Source organism: Hyaena hyaena, unplaced genomic scaffold (genome assembly GCF_003009895.1).
Source record: "Hyaena hyaena isolate Hyena2069 unplaced genomic scaffold, ASM300989v1 scaffold_7, whole genome shotgun sequence".
Taxonomy (NCBI): domain Eukaryota; kingdom Metazoa; phylum Chordata; class Mammalia; order Carnivora; family Hyaenidae; genus Hyaena; species Hyaena hyaena.
In genome coordinates this window covers 7,399,876-7,420,273 of record NW_024080639.1, presented here as the reverse complement: position 1 = coordinate 7,420,273, position 20,398 = coordinate 7,399,876, and the positions used below count along the sequence as shown (strand labels likewise).

Below are 20,398 nucleotides of genomic sequence, written 5' to 3'. Positions count from 1 at the left end.
GCATACTTGACTTAAACTGGTATGTCATATATATTGAAGTAATTGTGCTTAAAGTTTTTTCCCTAGTATGAGAAATTTACTGTTTATTTCACATTTATCATTTCATGAATGCCTAATGTCTGAAATACTTCTCTCTCAAGGAAACATGGTGAGACCAGTGAGTTTCATGTGTTTATTAAGCAAGCTGACAGATTTAAAAAAGTAATGTTTATCAAAAGGAAGGAAATGATGATAAAGAGGGTCTTTGTGGCTTATTTAACCAATTGTTAATATCCCTTTTCAAATATTACTCAACCTTACTAATCAATCTTCACAATTATGTTTCCTTTTGAATACAGCTTGAATGGGACTTAGGTTGTCTTGAATTTCTTAAATTATAAAGGATTAGCTATTCTTTCCTTTGTGTAGTTATGAGGTTAGACAATTAAAATATGTGAGTTATAAGAAGGTATAGATCATATTAGGATTAGGTATGTATTCATACCACAAAATAATAGGGTTTTACATATTTTAAAGCATTTTTATTGTTGTAATCTTTCTTTATCCCCATAACCTTCTTGGGTAGTAATGAAGGATATTTCCATAATTCACATGTGACTCTGAAGGACTGACTGTGAGAGATTTAACCACACATGCCCAGCTCACTCTGCCTCCTACCAAACCTTCACCTTATTGATGCGCACCATTTTCTTCATGATTCTGTGGCAGTAGGGAATGTTACCGTATTTTAAAATGTGAGATATATATCTTTTGCCTTTTTCTTAAAACTAAAGTGAAGCATATTTGTAGTAATCATTGTTTATTTGACTTTAAGATTCATTTTCTGTCTTCTGAAGTAAAATCATGACATGCTTCCTGACAAATTTTCTAAAAATCTAATAAGATTTAATTCATTATGTATTTGAGTGAATAAAGTTGTCCTTGAGCCTATTTCAGAGTCTGTATCTCCCTCTCTCTCTGACCCTCCCCTGCTCACACTGTCTCTCTCTCCTAGAAATATATAAAAATATTAAAAAAAAACTTTAAAAAAAAGTTGTCCTTGATTTGCAGAATATAGAGCAATCTGATTTCTGTTTCTATCTTGCCACTTGTCTTAATGCCTCCTTAGTCACATTAGGAATTTTTTTTTACCTTTAAATGTTCATATTCCCTCATCTAATACCCCCTCCAGGAGAAGTTTCAGAGTGTTTCAAAATAAATTCAATTTGCTTTTAGTAGTTTGGAATGCACAGATTTCCTTTATAATGGGCTATGAATGTTGCTGTCCCTAGCTATCTATGTAAAATATTTGTCTAAAATGTTACTGAGTAGGGGCATCTGGATTCTCAGTCGGTTGAGCTTCTGACTTAGGCTCAGGTCATGATCTCACAGCTCATGGGTTCGAGCCCTACATCGGGCTGTGTGTGGACAGCCTAGAGCCTGGAGCCTGCTTTAGATTCTGTGCCTCTCTCTTTCCCTGCCCCTCCCCTGCTCATGCTCGGTCTCTCTCTGTCTCTCAAAAATAAACATTAAAAAAATGTTTAAATGTTACGGAGTAGTTTCTAGTTTATGAAAAGTCATTAAAGTTTTATAAAATTTATTTTTCCAGAATTCCCTTATGAAATGATTTTTCCCACCTAAATGCTGTATGAGGTCTATAAATTAAGAATGGATAACAAAATAACTTTTCATAAGTTATAATCCGTTTTTTCACAATTATTTAAGTTTCCAGGAAAAATCTAAATAAAATACAAGTAGAGAAAACATTATTTTAGGTTTTTTTGGTCTAGAAAATTTTGCTTTAATCATTCTTTATTTTTACTTGCCAGAAGCCAAACATATAAAATACTGATTAATGTCCCCTTATAGTTTTACTGATTTCAAGAATAGTTCTCTGTAATTCACATACAATATGCCCCATTAATTTTCAGAGCTTCTGTATTCTGGGTCTTCCTTTTTTTTTTTTTTGAAATTTTAAATTATTTGTCTTTTAACTGCTGTAAGACTCAAAGCATAGTTACATAATTTCCCATTTGAGTATCTTTAATCATTTAATAGTTGCTTTTCCCCTGGCACAGTGATTGAATATGAATTCTCATGCTGCGTACTTGTGTATCTTGAAGACAAATGACAAACACTGTTTTTAATTGTAACAATAGCTTTTTAAAAAAAAAAGTTTATTGGGGCTCCTGGGTGGCTTAGTCGGTTAAGCGTCCGACTTTCACTTAGGTCATGATCTTGCGGTTCATGGGTTCAAGCCCCACGTCAGGCTCTGTGCTGACTACCAGCTCAGAGCCTGGAGCCTGTTTCAGTCTGTGACTCCCTCTCTCTCTGACCCTCCCCTGCTTACTCTTTCTCTCTCCTAGAAATAATAAATTTAAAAAAATTTAAAAAAATGTTTATTATTTTGAGAGAGAGAGTATGAGCTCATACAAGCAGGGGAAGGGTAGAAAGAGAGGAAGAGAGAGAATCCCAGTCTTCAGGCTGTCAGTGCAGGGCCCAGCACAAGGCTCAATTTCATGAACTGTAAGATCATGACCTGAACTGAAATCAAGGGTTGGACACTTAAGTGACTTAGCCACTCAGGTGTCCTGTCATAATAACTTTCTGGTTTTTGGTTTTTGAGGTTTTTTAGAGGTTTTTTGTTTTTTTATTTTTATTTTTTGCATAATAACTTTCTTAAACTGATAAAAGCCTTATTCTTTTAGATCTTTATCAATAGGCAAATTGTATTTTAACTTAATTTAATAATATTTTTGTCTAAGAGCCCAGAGTAATGTTCATCATTGTGAGATAATAATTATGGTAGTGTAAAAGGGGTGACCACATTGATTTCTATTTAGGTAGTCTTAGACTGTTGCCAGCATTTCACATACTGAGAATGGATAGCCTTTTCATCTTCTGTTAATACTGGATGTCTTGATCATTTTATACATAGAATATATACATTCCTACCTTCATCCTTATCGTCCCATTCCTAATTATCTACTGGTAGGGCCTAGCTTTCATTTTCTTGACTTCAGTGGTAAGAAAGGCTATGTATTTGTTTGTGGAGTATTTGCACAGCTCTTGAGGAGCAGGGGTACAAAGATATATTAGCCCATTAGCACAGTAATATCTGGTGAACTTTCTGTAATGGTAGACATATTTTGTATTACTGTGTTGAACAATGCAGAAGCCCCTAATCACATACGGCTACTTGATATGTAGTCAGTGTGAATATGGGACTGAATTTCTAAACTTTGTTTAATTGTAGTTTAATTTGTCACCTGTAGCTAGTGGCTACCCTCTTGGATAGTGTAACCTGTAGAAGCTTATAAGATAGTGACAGATATAGACAGCTAATAAAATGAAAATAGAAGCAATTATTGAAGGATAGGCACCCTGATGTAGGAATCCAGAGGAAGGAATTTAAGGTATAGTTCAGAAGGGACTTTATAAAAGAAGGTATTTTTGGAGATAGAATTTTAATTATGAGAAGAATTTTGAAGGTGAGGAAGATAGTATAGTTCCATGAGCTTCCTTAGCCAAGTGAACAAGGCAAAATCATAACCATGCAGAATTATCGTCACTTATATCTTTTCAAAACAGGAAAAGCTTCATATATAGCTTTGTGTCTTTGTGTTATTCTGTCATTTCTTTGTTTTTATTCATCTCATAATTTCAGGGGCTGGCATAGTACTTGGGATATGATTGGTATCAGAAAATGTTTGCCAAATTGAATTGAGCAAGACCTAAAAGAGTAGCTGGATTTTTTTTTTTTTTTGTCCTTGGAGGTTGTTAGGTCATTTGGTATTTACTTAGTATTCTAAAATGGTTAGATTTTATATGCTGTTGATAAATACAGGTATGATCTATGTTCTCTTGGAATTGGTGTCTTGTAAGGAGAGTATATGTGGTAGAGGAAATGAAAACATGTTGAAAGGAGCATAGGTTACAATTTTTGATCCTTAGAGAAAGAAATAGCATTTGAAGTTTTGAACAGTTACTGAATTAGAATGAGATCTGAAGCACTTTTTCATTAAGTATCATGGAAGCATTTTCAAATAGCAGTAGAGTGGGATGTAATCCCTGAAATCTTGTCCCACAGACTAAACCATTATTTGACTCTAAGATAAAATGATAGAAAACACTTGCAAAAGCCATTGCTACCACATTAAGAAGCTCCCTACTATACTTAATTTGCTATTTGTGATGTAATCAAATATTCAACAATAATGTTAACTATTAAATTAGTAGTTATGAGTTTTGTCTATGTTTTGTTTCTTTAGAAAAAAATAACATTTCTGCTTTGCTCTGTCCTCTGCCTTTAGGCTGTAGCTTTCCTCATTAAAAAGTTTCATGGAGGGGCGCCTGGGTGGCTTAGTCGGTTGAGCGTCCGACTTTCGCTTAGGTCATGATCTCGCGGTTCGTGGGTTCGAGCCCCGCGTTGGGCTCTGTGCTGACTGCCAGCTCAGAGCCTGGAGCCTGTTTCAGCCTCTCTCTCTGACCCTCCCCTGCTCACGCTGTCTCTCTCTCTCTCTCCTAGAAATAAATAAAAACATTAAAAAAAAAAAAGTTTCATGTAAAATAGTTAATAACCTCTAAAGCTGTGAGTTACGAGTACTATTTAAATTTTGTGTTTGATTCTAGGTCCAGCAGTTTAAGCAGGACCCACGCCCAGCAACCTGTCTTCACTCTGTTTTCAATGTGCATACAGGAGATGAGATCCTCTCCCATGAGGAATACGGCCATCTTCAGGTAAAAGGAGATTGCTGATTTTCTTCTCTATGTACACTCTAGGTTGTAGATTTGAGGCTATTTACAAATTTCATTAAATAGATTTCTTAAATTGTTTAAAATAGAAATAGAAAACCAACCATAAAATGGAGAAGTGAAATGGTAACCACCAGTGCTGAGTTAGTCATTGTGATTGAGCATTAAGTCAACTGAGGTCTTGGTCTACAAGCAAAAAAGGGCAACTGAATGGTTTATAGTATTATTACTGTCTTAAAAAAGGACTCTTACAGTTCTTTCCATGACAAAAGCTCGTACTTATCAAATTTAGAAGAATTTCAACATACAGGAACTAGGGAATAAAAGACAGTTGACAGTGATGTAACAGTAAATCAGAAATTTTTGTTACATGACAGCTTATTTTTGATATATCAACCTTCAACAAAGCTATAAACTTACCACTAAAATGTAATTCCAAAAGGCATTTCTGGATTCTATAAATTTTGTCTTATATATTATATTAAATTTTATACCTAAGTTAACCATGCACTACAGGATTTTATGTTTTATTTTCACTTATTTTTCTCTTATATCTGTGTACTGCTTTTCGCTGGACACCCTGTTGCCTTGTTTTTCAGATACACATATTATATATGCTATTTATCTTTAATGGGTTTTCTTCCTGCTCATCATTTGGTTCTGCTGTCTTTAGGACAGGATACTTATTATTCATATATTCCTTACTAAAATAAGAGTATGTCCTTTTTATAGTCCCTCTCTCTAGAGATATGAAATGTCTTACTTTAGAATGACTCCTCTAGACATAGAAAGCCCAGTGTCCCCATTTCTATGCGGCAGAAACTCTTATACTTACTTGTAACCAATTCCTTGGGGAATTAGTATTATATGAATATGTAGTTGTTCATCCTTCTCCTTATAATTATAACATAATTAGGTTTTGTGTACCTTTTGCTTCGACAAATATGTTTACTGTTTGAAATAGAATTTCCAGAAGATAATGGCTCATTTATTTTTGTATCCCATAATTTAAGCTTAGTGCCTGGCTCATAGTAGATTTTAAATAAATGCTGGTCAACCTGTTATCTGGCTGTTCCTGTACAGTTTGCCACTTGATGATATTTTCTCACATAAGCATCCCAGAAATGAGAGCAAAGAGCTCTTGGAAGTGTAGTTGTAAATGACTGTCCATAGTGATGAAATTTCCTTGAAGTAATTTCTAATAGGCCAGTATCAGTGCTTACATATAAGAAAATATTTGGTTGAACCTGGCAGTGGTTAAAAGCTCTTTTCTACCATGTTCTGAGAAGGGTCACTGAAAAGTTTATGTCAGTGTAAAAAACCTAAACCCAGAATCTTGTATCTTTCTGGTTTACTTGGACCTTGACAAGACCCTTACACCTATAGGACTTTGAATGCCGAGAAGTCAGGAGACATCTAGGACAGCTCTGCTTCCTGAGAGAGCCACCAGGTCTCCCAGGCCCTGGTGGTGATTTTAGATAGTTTCAGTGAGCATCTTTGCTGCAAGAATTTTCGCTGCATGTATTTTCATCACATAACTAATTGGCTGTAAGGCAATTTTACTTTGAAAGATAAAATCACAAAACTTAGGGCCATTAAAAAGAACATAGTATAACCTTCTTAAAAAAATTTTTTTGTCTTTATTTTATTTTGAGAGACAGAGACAGAGAGCGAGTGGGGGAGAGTCAGAGAGAGAGGGAAACACAGAATCGGAACCAGACTCCAGGCTCTGAGCTATCAGCACAGAACCCAATGTGGGACTCAAACCCACTGACTGTGAGATCATAACCTGAGCCGAAGTCGGAAAGTCAACCAACTGAGCCACCCAGGTGCCTCAGGACATAATATAACCTTAAAAATGAATGACAAAATTAAAAAGTCTTTGTTGTGAAATACCAAACACTAAATATATTTAAAATATATATACGTTCATGGCAACATTGTCCAAATAACTGATTTTATTTTTTAGGACATACTTGAGCATTTGTTTTCAAAATCTTTGGTTTAGAGTTAATACATCTTTCTTATTTGTCGATTGTCTCCTATTTGGCATTACATTTTTTCATTTTTCACTAATTTCTTCCTTCGTTGAGAGGGATATCAGTTTCCAATTACTAGGATGCATATTTGTAACTGAGCTTTGCATTGCATTGTGAAAGCCATCTACCCTGTTGTTTGTTCTTGGCATCCTGTCACATGTCTATTCATAGACATTTGATGGTTTTCTGGGAAAGGTGGGTTCAAAACTCTGCATCATTACTTAGACCATTATGAGGGCTAAGTTTTATATAATATAAAAAGTATGGAATACAAAGAGATGATTATGAAAATATAAGATTTATATAATGTAAAAATGGGAGTTTCACATCAATGGAGAAGTAAAACCAAACTATTGAATCAAACTGTCAACCAGTTATATTTTAAACTTTTATGGCCAAATGCCTCATGGCCATTTAGTTATGTGGAGAAAATCTATGCACTGAAAATGTTTGCAATGAAATGCTGTGACAAAGATGTCTAAGGCAAAGATAATTGGGCAAAAATACCCAACACACCTGATAGCACAGGGCTGCTTTGTTCAAGGCCTCTCGGACATGAATAATTTTCTGCCCCAGCTTTCCGTCAGTTCCTTGGAGGATTGGAGGAGAGTCAAGGAAAGCTTAACCCACCAAGGCTGTGGGAGGGTAATAATCTTCTGGGTTAGAATCACACAAGGACAGAATTACATTGTGCTTTCTCTTTATTTTAACTAATCATTTTCCTAGCTAAATGAAAAGTTTTTAGACTCCTATGTATGTGTTTATCATACAACAGCTTTATTAAGATACAATTCATATAACATATGATTCACCTATTTAAAGTGTACAATTCAGTGGTTTTTATAATATTCAGAGTTGTACAACCACTATCATAGTCAGTTTCAGAATATTTTCATTACCCCGTAAAGAAATCTGTGCTCATTAGCAGTCACTCCCCATCTTGCCAAAAGCCGCCTGCCCCAGGTAATCACCAGTCTACTTTCTATTTCTATAAATACTCCTAAATACATAGACTTTCATTTAGCATATTTTCAAGGTTTGTCTTTGTTGTAGTATTTATCTTTCAATACTTATTTACTTGAGACAATTTACACATCCCATTCAGGCTTTTTGTGAGAATCTTTTTTTGTTGAAGTGGACATTATTGTCTTTTTTTTCCTATCATGTAATGTCTATCTTTAATAGACAAACTAAAAGAAAGAAATAACTCCTTTGTTTATAAAACTCATTTGTTCATAAGTATATTTTAAATTCTATGCTATACCATTGATTAAAATTAATATGTCCCTGCAGTTGCTTATATCAATTCTACATTCTCTGAAAATAAGACTATTTTCAAAATTTGCTCCCTATTGTTTATGGTGTACTGGCAAAGTCCTAATGTCTTACTTGCCAAATAACTTTTTCATTTACATACATTTGAGATGAATTGACATTACATTGCTGCCTGTGGGGCAAAACCACTTCAAAGTAGGGTACTTTAGACTCAGAATTTGAAAATAAATCTTTTAAAACAAATGTTACAGAAATAGTTGCTAACAGTTATATTTGCAGCCATTTCCCTAATCAGGTTTAACCATCACAGGGAATTTCAGGATTTTAAAGTTTTATATTCAAAGCTGGGATTTTAATAAGAACTAAATACTTAGTTCCTTTATTTGACAGTAGGAAGGGAAATAGTTTTTATTTGCCACTATGGAGCAAATAACTTGTAATTTTAGCTCTTTCATAACATAGTCTTTTTGTTATTTCCTTTAACCTTTTAATATTGTTTTTCAGATAAATACAGTATCACTCTATCTCCTTTACCTTGTGGAAATGATTTCCTCAGGACTCCAGATTATCTATAACACTGATGAGGTACGAATTGCCCAAAATCTACTACAGAAATTAATCTCTGAGAATATCTTTTTTCCTTTTACTTTTTAAAACTTATTTTTTAGTTTTATAAATGGCTTACTCATATAATCAGATACTGGATTTTGGATATGGGATCAAGAATCTTTAGATTTTCAATGCAATGTACTTTTAAAATGAACAAAATATATGAAGGTTGTAAAGCTTTACACCTATGAAGTCTCTGTTTCAGGTAATCTGAATGAAATAAAAACTTGTAACTTTTAGAAAATGTTAGTAACAATGAAAGTAACATAGCATTTGCAAATTTTCTTAGAGATTTTTTTATGTCTTTTTTTATATTGTTGCTTTTTGTAACCCATCTTTTTTTCCTTTTTACTGTTTATTTATTTTTGAGAGAGAGAGACAGAGTGGGTGTGGGGTACAGGGAGAGGAAGATACAGAATCCAAAGCAGGCTCCAGGCTCTGAGCTATCAGCACAGAGCCCAACGTGTGGCACAAACCCACCAACAGCAAGATCATGACTTAAGTGAAGTTGGGCGCTTAACTGACTGAATCATCCAGGTGTCCCTGTAACCCATTTTTTTAAAGTAAAAAGATACTTATATCATATTTTTTTATTGTGAGACCTCAGTAGTTTTCTTAAAATTTTAAAAGATGAAAAGCATGTCTTCATAGGCACTAATGCTTGAACAGATGCACGTGCTGACACATTTTGAAATGTGCCACGGTGGGAGCAAAAGTTTTTATTATTGAAATGATACACACAGTGAGACTCCATCAAAGAGTAGGTATGCTACATATACTTGTTATTATTTCTCTGCGATGATCCATGTAGGGAGAACAAATGTATTATAAAATTAACACCCCAATCATCATGGGACTTCCATGAGGGTGATGTGAAATGGTATATGTAGCCCTGTCCCCCAGTAGTTTATAGTCTTTTACATCCTTCTCATTGTGCTTTTTAAAAAAAATTTTTTTTAACATTTATTTATTTTTGAGAGACAGAGATAGACAGATCATGAGCAGGGGAGGGGCAGAGAGAGAGTGACACACAGAATCGGAAGCAGGCTCCAAGCTCTGAATTGTCAGCACGGAGCCGAACGCGGGGCTCAAACCCATGGACTGTGAGATCATGACCTGAGCCAAAGTTGGATGCTCAACCGACTGAGCCACCCAGCAACCCTATTTTTCAATAAATCATTTTCCTTAATTTAACAGCGCATCATCATACCTTTACTGATTCTCTTGTTTTTATACACTTTGTACCCACATTGTATTTCCTTAGGGAAAAGGCCATGGTCTTAGAGTTCGCTTCAGGTGCTGTGTAAAATAATAAATGCCAGTGTTTGAGCTCATGAGCCTTGCTGGGGAACATATTTCCTAAAGGCAGGAACATTAGCATATGCTCATGGGTTATGTTTTGTGGTTACCCAGTATACATTGGTGTCTGTAATTGCAGTGCACGTTTGCAATATTGGATTGTTATTAAAAAACAAAAACTGTGGGGGTGCCTGACTGGCTCAGACAGTTGAGCATCCAGATTTGGCTGAGGTCATGATCTCGCAGTCCATGAGTTTGAGGCCCACATCGGGCTCTGCTGACAGCTCAGAGCCTAGAGCCTACTTCAGATTCTGTGTCTCCCTCTCTCTCTCTGCTCCTCCCCACCTCATGCTGTCTCTCTTTCTCTCAATATAAATAAACATTTTAACTAACAAAATAATTAACTAAATAACTAAATAAGTAGCTGTGAAAGAGGCAACCTTCTGTAGTTCTTTCCTGGCACTCTTACTTGCTTTCTCGTCTTCATCTGGACAGAAACCCGTAATGTATGTTAGAGTCACATAATTTAATAAAAGTTTGTAAGTATTTTATATATATACGTAATATTTGTGTGTGTGTGTATATATATATATATATATATATATATATTGTGTGTGTGTGTACATACACTATAAAGTTCACCTGAGTCTGTACTTCTGTTAATGGAGATAACTTTCTATGTCATGTTTCATGACATTTTCCACAAATAAATTTCCTAAGAATAGATGAAAAGAACCAAGAATCATTCAGAAATGGGTCCAGAGAAACTTATTTTATTAAAAAAATCAAGGACTCACCCCCCAGTCTGTATAACAAACGAGCTTTTACTTTGTGTTTAAGATAATTTTTTTCTTGCTTTTTGTTGAAAGCCTCAGTTTGGTGACCCCACAACTGTAAATTTTAAAGAGAACTTTGAAAGCAAAGATATACAAGGTTAAAATTTTGTCCTCCCTTCCTAGATTTTAGACTTGCATTTATTTATTTATTTATTTATTTATTTATTTATTACATTTTCTTAATGTTTATTTATTCTTGGAGAGAGAGAGAGAGAGAGAGAGAGAGGAGAAAGCATGAGCAGTAGAGAGGCAGAGAGAGAGAGGGAGACACAGAAATCTGAAGCGGACTCCAGGCTCTGAGCTATCAAGCACCAAGGTGGATGTGGGGCTCAAACTCAAGAACTGTGAGATCATGACCCAAGCTGAAGTCTGATGCTTAACTGACTGAGCCATCCATGCATGCCTAGCTTCGCTTTTATTTTTAATTAAGATATTAAATCTGTTAATTGTATGTCTCAGTGTTAATATTGGATAAATCTTTATACATGGAGGTGGGAAAACTGCCTATAGGGATTCTAGTATCCCTTTCCAGTGTCATGCTGTTACATGACTAATTTTGGTATTATTTAATGATGGCTTACAAGTCATAGTGTCCTATCATTTAAAAAAAAAAAAAACTAACCTCAGATACTCTTCTTACAATCTTAAAATTTAAGGAGAAATAACAATTAATTGGGGGTAATACTTAGAATGGTATATAGAGCCAATTGTATTGATGTAGAAGTTTGTGAAATAGTCTTGCATGCTCCAGTTCTTTTAGATAAATAAATAAAATAAATATATTTTAATATAATTTATCGTCAAGTTGGCTAATATACAGCGTGCTCTTGGTTTCAGGGATAGATTCTCGTGATTCCTTGCTTACATACAACACTCAGTGCTCATCCTAACAAATGCCCTCCTCAATGCCCATCACCCATTTTTCCTTCTCCCTGTGTCCCACATCAAACCTCAGTTTTTTCTCTGAATTTAAAAGTCTCTTATGGATTTGCCTCCCTCTCTATTTGAAACTGTTTTTCCCCTTCCCTTCCCCCATGGTCTTCTATTAAGTTTCCCAAGTTCCACATATGAGTGAAAACATATGATACCTGTCTTTCCTTGACTGGCATATTTCACTTAACATAATACCCTCCAGTTCCATCCACATTGTTGCAAATGGCAGGATTTTATTCTTTCTCTTTGCAAAGTAGTATTCAGTTGTATATATAAACCATATCTTCTTTATCCATTCATCAGTTGATGGACATTTGGGCTCTTTCCATGATTTAGATAAATATATTTGAGTATTATTTCCATGAATGAAAACATTTTTATTTAGGAATGATCAAACATTTACTTCTTCAGATTTTAAGTCTTATAATAAAAAAACTGTTCAAAACTGCATGTGCTTATTCAACGTGAGACCTGGATAAGTCTCCTTTAGGACTGTGTCTCATGTCATTTACTTTTTGTTTTGCAAATATACCTTCTACCATCTGACCTAGAAGCTTTTTTCAGATATTTCAGATTGGATGACTCATGGAATTTCTTTTGTAATCTAGTAAGTCTCTATTGATATATGAAAAAGTATCTCAGAAATTAGTGGCTTAAAATTAATAAACGTTTATTATCTGATAGTTTTTGTGGTCAGGAATTTGAGAGCAGCTATGTAGGGTGGTGCTGAGATGCAGTCTCTCATATGTTACACTGTAGCTGTCAGCCAGGTTTTCCTGAGGCTAGAAGACCCACTGATAAGGTGACTCAGTCACATGGCTACTGGCAAGAGGCCTCTCCAAAGAGCTGCTTGAGTGTCTTTACAATATGGCGAGTAGCTTCCTCCACAGGAAGTGATTCAAGAAAGCATGATGGTAATACAATGTTTTTTATGCCTCAGAAGTCACCCTCCACCATTTTATAACATCTTATTTATTATACAAGTCAGTGTGGGAGGGGAGCATAACTAATGGGATTTGTGTAAGATCGGGAGTCAGCATTCTAAGCAATAGTTTTAGTTGAACTTTGTTAGAAATTTTTTTAAGATACGAATAGTTTTCCTCTTACACACTGAAACTTATTTTTAATTTCAAAAATAGTCATTATTTTTTCCTACTCCTGTTACTGAGTTTTGTGCATGTTTATGTGCATGTTTATTCTTATAATACTAGCAGTTTTATTGCTTCTGTTTCTTATACAGTTACTTTTATGTTATAGATGCTATTTTTTGGTATGAAGTGGTTTATAGGCTGAATTTGAGGGGTCTCTGACTTTTAAAAGTTAGAATAAATCTCTTTTTTGAGTAATTTTAGAGATGTTACAAGATATTCTAAGTTCCTGCATGTCAGCAATCTACACAAAACAATGATTGTTACTCAAACTATTTACAGATGATTTTCTCTAAAAATAGAAATATACTATTATTCTTATTTCTCACAATTGTACATAGCAATAATAACAGCAAACATTTGTATAGCATTTATTATATGCTGTCACTGTTCAAAGTGTTTTGCATATATATAAATTCACTTAATCTTTACAACACTATCAGGTATGTATAGTTACTATCTTCATTTAAATTAGAAGGGTAATGCAAAGAGCAAATAAGTGGCTTGTCCAAGGTCTTTTCTGTAATTCAGTGGCAGGGCTGAGATTTAAAATGTGTGGTCTAGCAATAGAGTCATTTTTTTATACTGACAGTAAGTCTTATATCTTTGCTTTCCTTGGGCAGATATGTATGACACGTGTCACGTGACATCATCATCATGTTCAAGTCACAAGGGCAGCCAGGAAGACTCAGGGCTTACAGATTTATATATGTACAGATGCCTGTTTTCATTTATGCATCCTAGGCATAATGCAATTATTGACAAATATTTATTGAGTTTCTACAATGGACTAAACATTGAGAAAATGGCAGTGAAAAGAGATTAGTCTCTAGTATCATGAAGTCCACATTCTAATGAGGAAAATAGAATTAATAAGTGACCAAATATATAGTATCAGATAGTGACATATATTATTATTTGAGTGTAAGGGGAAAATAGAAATAAAACTATAAAACTGTTTTTTAAGTAGAGTTATCAGGACAGGTTTTTCTGAAAAAGGACACTTGAGCAAATACCTGGGTGAAATAAGGTAACAAGTTGTACAAATATCAGAGGAAGAACACTTCAGGGAGAGGAAAAGGAAAGTGTTAAGCCTTCAGGATTGAATGTGCTGGCTGTGATTGAGGAATAGCTAGAAGGTTTTATAATTGGAGTGAGTAGATGGTCAGAGAGTGGTAGAGATTACTTCTGAGTCGTCAGATGCTGTGATGAGAACTTGGGATTTTATTCCAAGTGTAGTAGGATGCCATGGGAGCTTACGAGCCAGTGGTATGATATCATTAGAGTTACATTTTAAAGGGATTACTTTGATTGCCATATGGAGAATAGACTGTAAAAGGGCAAAATTGGAATAAGAGAGACCAGTTCAGTTATTTTAATAGCTAGGGGGAAGAATGTTTATAGCTTGGACTAGAATGATGGCAGTGGAAAATATTTAGTTTTTTATATAAAGGTAAAACCAATAAAATTAGCTTATGTATTGGATAAGTAGTATGAGAGAAAAAGTTAAAGATCACACATTTATGGGTCTAAATATCTGGATAATATTATCAACTGACATAGTAGAAAAAATGAGAGAAGAGCTTTGGCCGTCTGGTGGTGATAGGAGTAGAAATTGGGAATTTGGTTTTAGAGATGTTGAATTTTAGCTGCCTATTAGACACTAAAAGAGAGATCACATGGGCAGGTGGATAGCCTTCTCAGAAGTCTCAGAGAGAAGACAGGGGTGGTAATATGAATTTGGGAGTCATTATCATACAGATGTTTAAATCAAAGGAACTAAATGAGTATTGCTAGAAGAGGGAAGGACCAAACCCTGGGCAAACTGGACATGGGAAATAACAATAGTATCCAGCAAAGCAGTTTGAGGAGGAAAGCTACTGAAAGAAGGGAATGGGGTATCTATCCTAGAAGCTAACCAAAGAAAAGTGCTTCAAGAAGGAGGAAATAATCAACTATCCAGTAGTGTCCAAAGGTCAAATCTGAGGACTGATGGGTGTGGGGGAGGAGGGGAGAGATGGACATGGAGGAGGGCACTTGTGGGGATGAGCACTGGGTGTTACATGGAAATCAACTTGACAATAAACTATTTGTAAAAAAAAAAAACAAAAAACAAAAAACAAAACGATGAGGACCAAGAATTGATCATTGTTTTTAGCACTGTAGTCATTCATGGGGTGACCACATAATTCATTTTTTAACCAGGACATTTTTGATAGTGAAAGGGGATACTATTAATAATTATTCCAGGTCAAGAGGCATAAGTAAGAACAATGTAAACATTACTGAAGTCACTGGTGAACTTGATGGGATGTTTCAGTGGGAACAATAACTCTGATTGGAGGAGGAGGAGAAGGGGAGACAAGGAAATAACTTTATTGAGGAATTTTCTTTAAAAGAGATCATGGAAATGGGATAGACTTGGAACCACGTCAGTCATATTGGATTATAGATTCTTAGACCTCTTTTGAAATTTTACTTCAACGTAACTTGAAAATAAATGGGTAGTACTGTGTCAGGTGTCCCAAAGGCTGATGATTCTCTGGGAGAACTTGCAGGACTTGTCATAGTCGTTGATGAGATTTATTATAGAGAAAGAATATAAAGCAAACTCAGCTAAAGGAAAAGGTACATGAAGCAAAGCCTGGAAAAAGGTTCAAGCTTTCAACAGTCCTTTCCTGATGCAGTCATACAGAACATGCTTAATTCCTCCATTATCAAATTGTGACAACATGTCTGAAACTTTGTCTCTACCAGGCAAGTTCATTAGGGAGTTATTGCGCAAAGTGTTTTTGGGGTCTAGTCAGGTAAACACCTTCTACCTAGCAAGTACCAAATTTCTAACTCTCAGGAAAGCGAGTGTTCAGCACAACATCTGTTTACTAAAATATTGTTTGCATTAACAGTTTAGGTACAGTAAACCACAACTGTGACTTAATAAACTATTCGTTAGTCCTGCCTATCTCTGAAAGAATATTTCATCATGTATTATTCATCTTAATTACAGGAATTTATAGCTTATATGTAAATGATAAAAACTATTTTGGATGTTAGAATATTTAGAGCATTTTGTATTAGACTAATGAGCAAGCATAATCATTCCTAACAAATCAGAGTTATGTATTATCACTTTTTGTTTATTCTAACCCAAATGGGAAACTTGTGTGAAAATTGAACCCAGTAGCCCCTTTATATATGAGAAATGTTAGAGATTTGTGTGTACTCCAATATTCTTTTGTTGTAAACATTAAATGAAAAAATAAAACTGTGTCATGTTTGCTGTGATGCAGCCTAGTTTTCCAGATGCTTTTATATTTCTTCTTAGGTACTCTTTTTCTGAGGTGTCTTGGAATCTTATAGTATTCATAGTTGTTGTTAACCAAATTTTAGTGATGCCAGTTTCTTTAACTACACATTTTAAAATATAAAACAACATTTTTAAAATTATCAAGTATAACTTTTTTAAAAATTTGTTTCTTTGAACTTTATTAAGCATATACTTAAGAAAACTGAAGTATTAAATTACAGTTCTTAGTATATGGTGATTTGAAGAAATAAAAATCTTCAAATATAATTAAGTACTTTTACTAATCTCAGCTCCCACTTATTACTGACCCATTATGTGGGTTTGTTTAGTGGCAGTAAATTACATTTTACAAGAAAATTCTCTTTCAATCTAAATCCTCAAATACATTGGCATAAATTTTATCATAATATCCTTTTATCATTTTAACAACTGTTGGTTTTATAATGATGTACTATTTTCAGTTCCTAAATTTGATAATTTGTGACGTCTCTCTTTTCTGATTAGTCTTACTTGTAGGTTTTCAGTTTTATTAGTCTTTTTTAAAGAACCAGTTTGTAGCTTTGTTGAGTTTCGCTACTGTATGTTTGGTTTTTATTTAATACATTTCTACTCATATGTTTATTTCCTTTCTTCTTTCTTTATATTTAATTTATCCCCTTTCAAGGTTTTTCTTTATATGGAAGCTTAGATCATTGATTTTTAGGTTTTCTTCTGCCTAATGTATATGCTTAATGCTTCAAATATTCCCTCTGTTGCATTCTAAAAGTTTGTTATACTTTTATTATATTCAGTAAAAATATTTTCCAGTCACTATTATGATATACATATATATATATATTTTTTTTTTAACCAGTGAGCTATTTAAAAATGTATTTCTTAATTTCCAAACATTTGGAGATTTTCTGTCTTTTTAATATGATTTCTAGTGTAAATCTACAGTGGTCAGAAAATATTCTATATAGTTTACAGTCCTTTAAAATTTTTTGAGATTTGCTTACGACCCAGCATATGGTCATTACTAGTTAGTATTTCATAGAAACATGACGAAAATGCTTCTGGGTTCAATGTACTTTATGTTAATTAGGTTTACTGTGTTAATCAGGCTATTTATAAGTTTTATATGTTGTGCAGTCTTCTGTTATGTTCGTTCAGTCTCCAAATTATGATTGTGAATGTTTTTCTCCATTTAATTCTGAAACATTTTGATTTATGTATATATGTATATATATTCACACAAATATGTGTATGTCTGTATATTTAAAATTACAGGCGTATGATTTTAAATTGTTATACTTTTTTGTTGAGTTGACAATGTCCCATTTCAACTCATAAAATTTCTTTCTTACACTCTACTTTTTGTAACTAGACCAGTTTGTTTTGATAAGTAGTTGTATAGTATATCCTTTTTAAAAAATTTTTTTAAATGTTTTCTTTATTTCTGAGAGAGAGAGAGACAGCATGAGCAGGGGAGGGTCAGAGAGAGAGGGAGACACAGAATCTGAAACAGGCTCCAGGCTCTGAGCTAGCTGTCAGCACAGAGCCCGACACAGGGCTCAAACCCACAAACCGTGAGATCAAGACCTGAGCCAAAGTCCAATGCTTAACTGACTGAGCCACCCAGGCACTCCATATAGTGTATCCTTTGTAAGCATTATATAATTATTGCTATTTTTAAAATCTACTCTGTAATCTTTTTCTTTTAATTGGAGTACTTAGTTCATTTGTAATTTAATGTAAATTTTGATGTATCTTGGTTTCAATCTTTCATATTTCTATTTGTTGTTGTTTCCATTTTTGTACTTTTTCTCTCCTTTCTTACATTCTTTTGCAGTTATTAAGTACTTGTTACTGTAGCATCTCTCCTTCGATTAATTCATTAGACTTTGTTTTAGGATTGTTTTAGCAGTAACTGTAGAAATCATAGTATCCTTCCAGACCATTCAAAACCCTTAGCATATTTTAGCTTTACATATTATTGTTGACATTTATTTTTATTCTACATATATTTTAGGGACGCCTGGGTGGCTCAGTTGGTTAAGCGTCTGACTTCAGCTCAGGTCATGATTTCATGGTTCGTGGGTTTGAGCCTCACGTCGGGCTCTGGGCTGACAGCTAGCTCAGAGCCTGGAGCCTGTTTCAGATTGAGTCTCCCTCTCTCTCTGACCCTCCCCTGCTCACACTGTCTCCCTCTCTCAGAAATAAATAAAAAACATTAAAAAAACCTTTTTTAATTCTACATATATTTTAAACTGGATAAAACATTAGTACTATTGGTCTATACAACAATATAAAACTGTATATCCATTTATATATATAGACCTTCACATGTACCACTCTGATGATCATCTTTCTTTCCTGGGATATTCTGTCTGGGATCATTCTCTGTACCATACTTATTGTTTTTCTGAAAATATCTTTGTTTTTATTTAATTATTGAAATGTATTTTAGGGTTTTTTTTAATACTTTAAATGTGCCATTATATTATCTTCTGGCTTCCATTGTTTTTTGTATAGACCAACTGTAATTCTTTTTTTTAATAGTTTATTGTCAAGTTGGTTTCCATATAACACCCAGTGCTCATCCCCACAAGTGCCCTCCTCCATGCCCATCACCCCCCTTTCCCTCCCTCCCACGCCCATCAGTCCTCAGTTTGTTCTCAGCATTCAAGAGTCTCTCATGGTTTGCCTCCCTCCCTCTCCTCCACTATTTTCCTTCTTCTTCTCCCCCATGGTTCTCCGTTAAGTTCCTCCTAATCCTCCTATACGTGCAAACATATGGTAGCTGTCCTCCTCTGCCTGACTTATTTCGCTCAGCATAACACCCTCAAGGTCCATCCATGTTGCTACACATGGCCAAGATTTCATTCTTTCTCATTGCCATGTTGTATTCCATTGTATCTATAAACCACATCTTCTTGATGGACACTTGATGGACGTCAGTTGATGGACACTTAGGCTCTTTCCATGTTTTGGCTATTTCAACTGTAATTCTCTTGTTGCTTCATGAAAACATTGTCTTCTTGGGCAACATTAATATGTTTTTCTTTTTGATTTATATTAGTGTCACTAAGATGTGCTAATTGTGCTATTTGTATTTATAATCCTTCTTGGTACTTGTAGAAGTTTTCAAGTCTGAGCTTAATGTCTTTCATAAGATTTGGAAAATTCTCAGGTAGTATCTACTTAAATATTGCTTGTGCTTCATTCTTTTTTCCATTTTCCTTTTCTGAAACATCAAATATATGTGTGTTATACCTTGTCCCATATCTTTTAATCTCCTTTTCTATTCTTCTCCCTATCCTTTTTGCTATCTCTGGTTTGTTTGGATTTTTTTTTTTTGCTGGTTTATCTACATATTCATTGTTTACATGCTCTAATATATATATAATTGTTTATTAAAGCCTGTTAATTGAATTTTTAATTTTAAGTATCATACTTTTCAATTCTAGAATTTGCATTTGTTTTTTTTTTTTTAGATTGATATCTTCTACTGAAATTCTCATTTTTAAAATTTCTGTTTTGGCCTTTAATGCTGTATTAACTTCCATGTTTGATATAACTGCAATCTGTGGATTACCTATGTTTTTATTATTACGATCTATTTTCTTTCATCAGTTTTATAATTTGGTTTTGTTTTCTTGCATGCCTGTTGTGCTTCATAATTGATTGTTTTAACAATTTTTTTGTTTTGCTGTATTCACTGAGTTATGAACTAAAAGAAAAACTGGTACTTATTACCAGTCATTCCCCATTTCCCTTTTCTCCTGTCCCCCTGACAACCACTCATCTCCTTTTTCTCTCTATGGATTTGTTCATTTGGACATTTGATATTCAGGGAATCATATAACACCTAAGTTTTTGTGTATGGTGTTTTCATCTAGCCTATTTTCAAGATATATCTTTGTTATAGCATGTATCAGTACTTTATTTTTATGACCAAATATGTTGAATTGTATATATATTCCACATTTTGTTTATCAGTTGCTAGAAATTTGGGTGATTTCTACTTTTTGACTATTACAAATAATGCTGCTATGGATATTCATGTTGGAGTTTTTGTGTGTGGATATGTTTTCAGTACTCCTAGGTGTATATCTAGAAGTAGAATTGCTAGATCATATAAGTGAATTTAATGTTTAACTTTATGAGGAATTGCCACTGTTTGCCAAAGTGAATACATCATTTTACATTCCCATCAGGAATGTATGATGGTCTTTT

The 20,398-nt window shown here is 34.1% G+C and overlaps 1 protein-coding gene across 3 annotated transcripts in view; it reads left to right on the top strand.

Moving 5' to 3' along the window:
- Nucleotides 1-20,398, top strand: part of PHKB (phosphorylase kinase regulatory subunit beta) — a 234,772-nt gene that overhangs the window by 43,838 nt on the left and 170,536 nt on the right. For all 3 annotated transcript variants that reach the window (XM_039241575.1, XM_039241564.1, XM_039241571.1), the window contains 2 exons: nucleotides 4,612-4,719; nucleotides 8,553-8,633. In XM_039241575.1, the coding sequence (XP_039097506.1) occupies nucleotides 4,612-4,719; nucleotides 8,553-8,633 (189 nt within the window). The remainder of the gene's footprint in view (nucleotides 1-4,611; nucleotides 4,720-8,552; nucleotides 8,634-20,398) is intronic.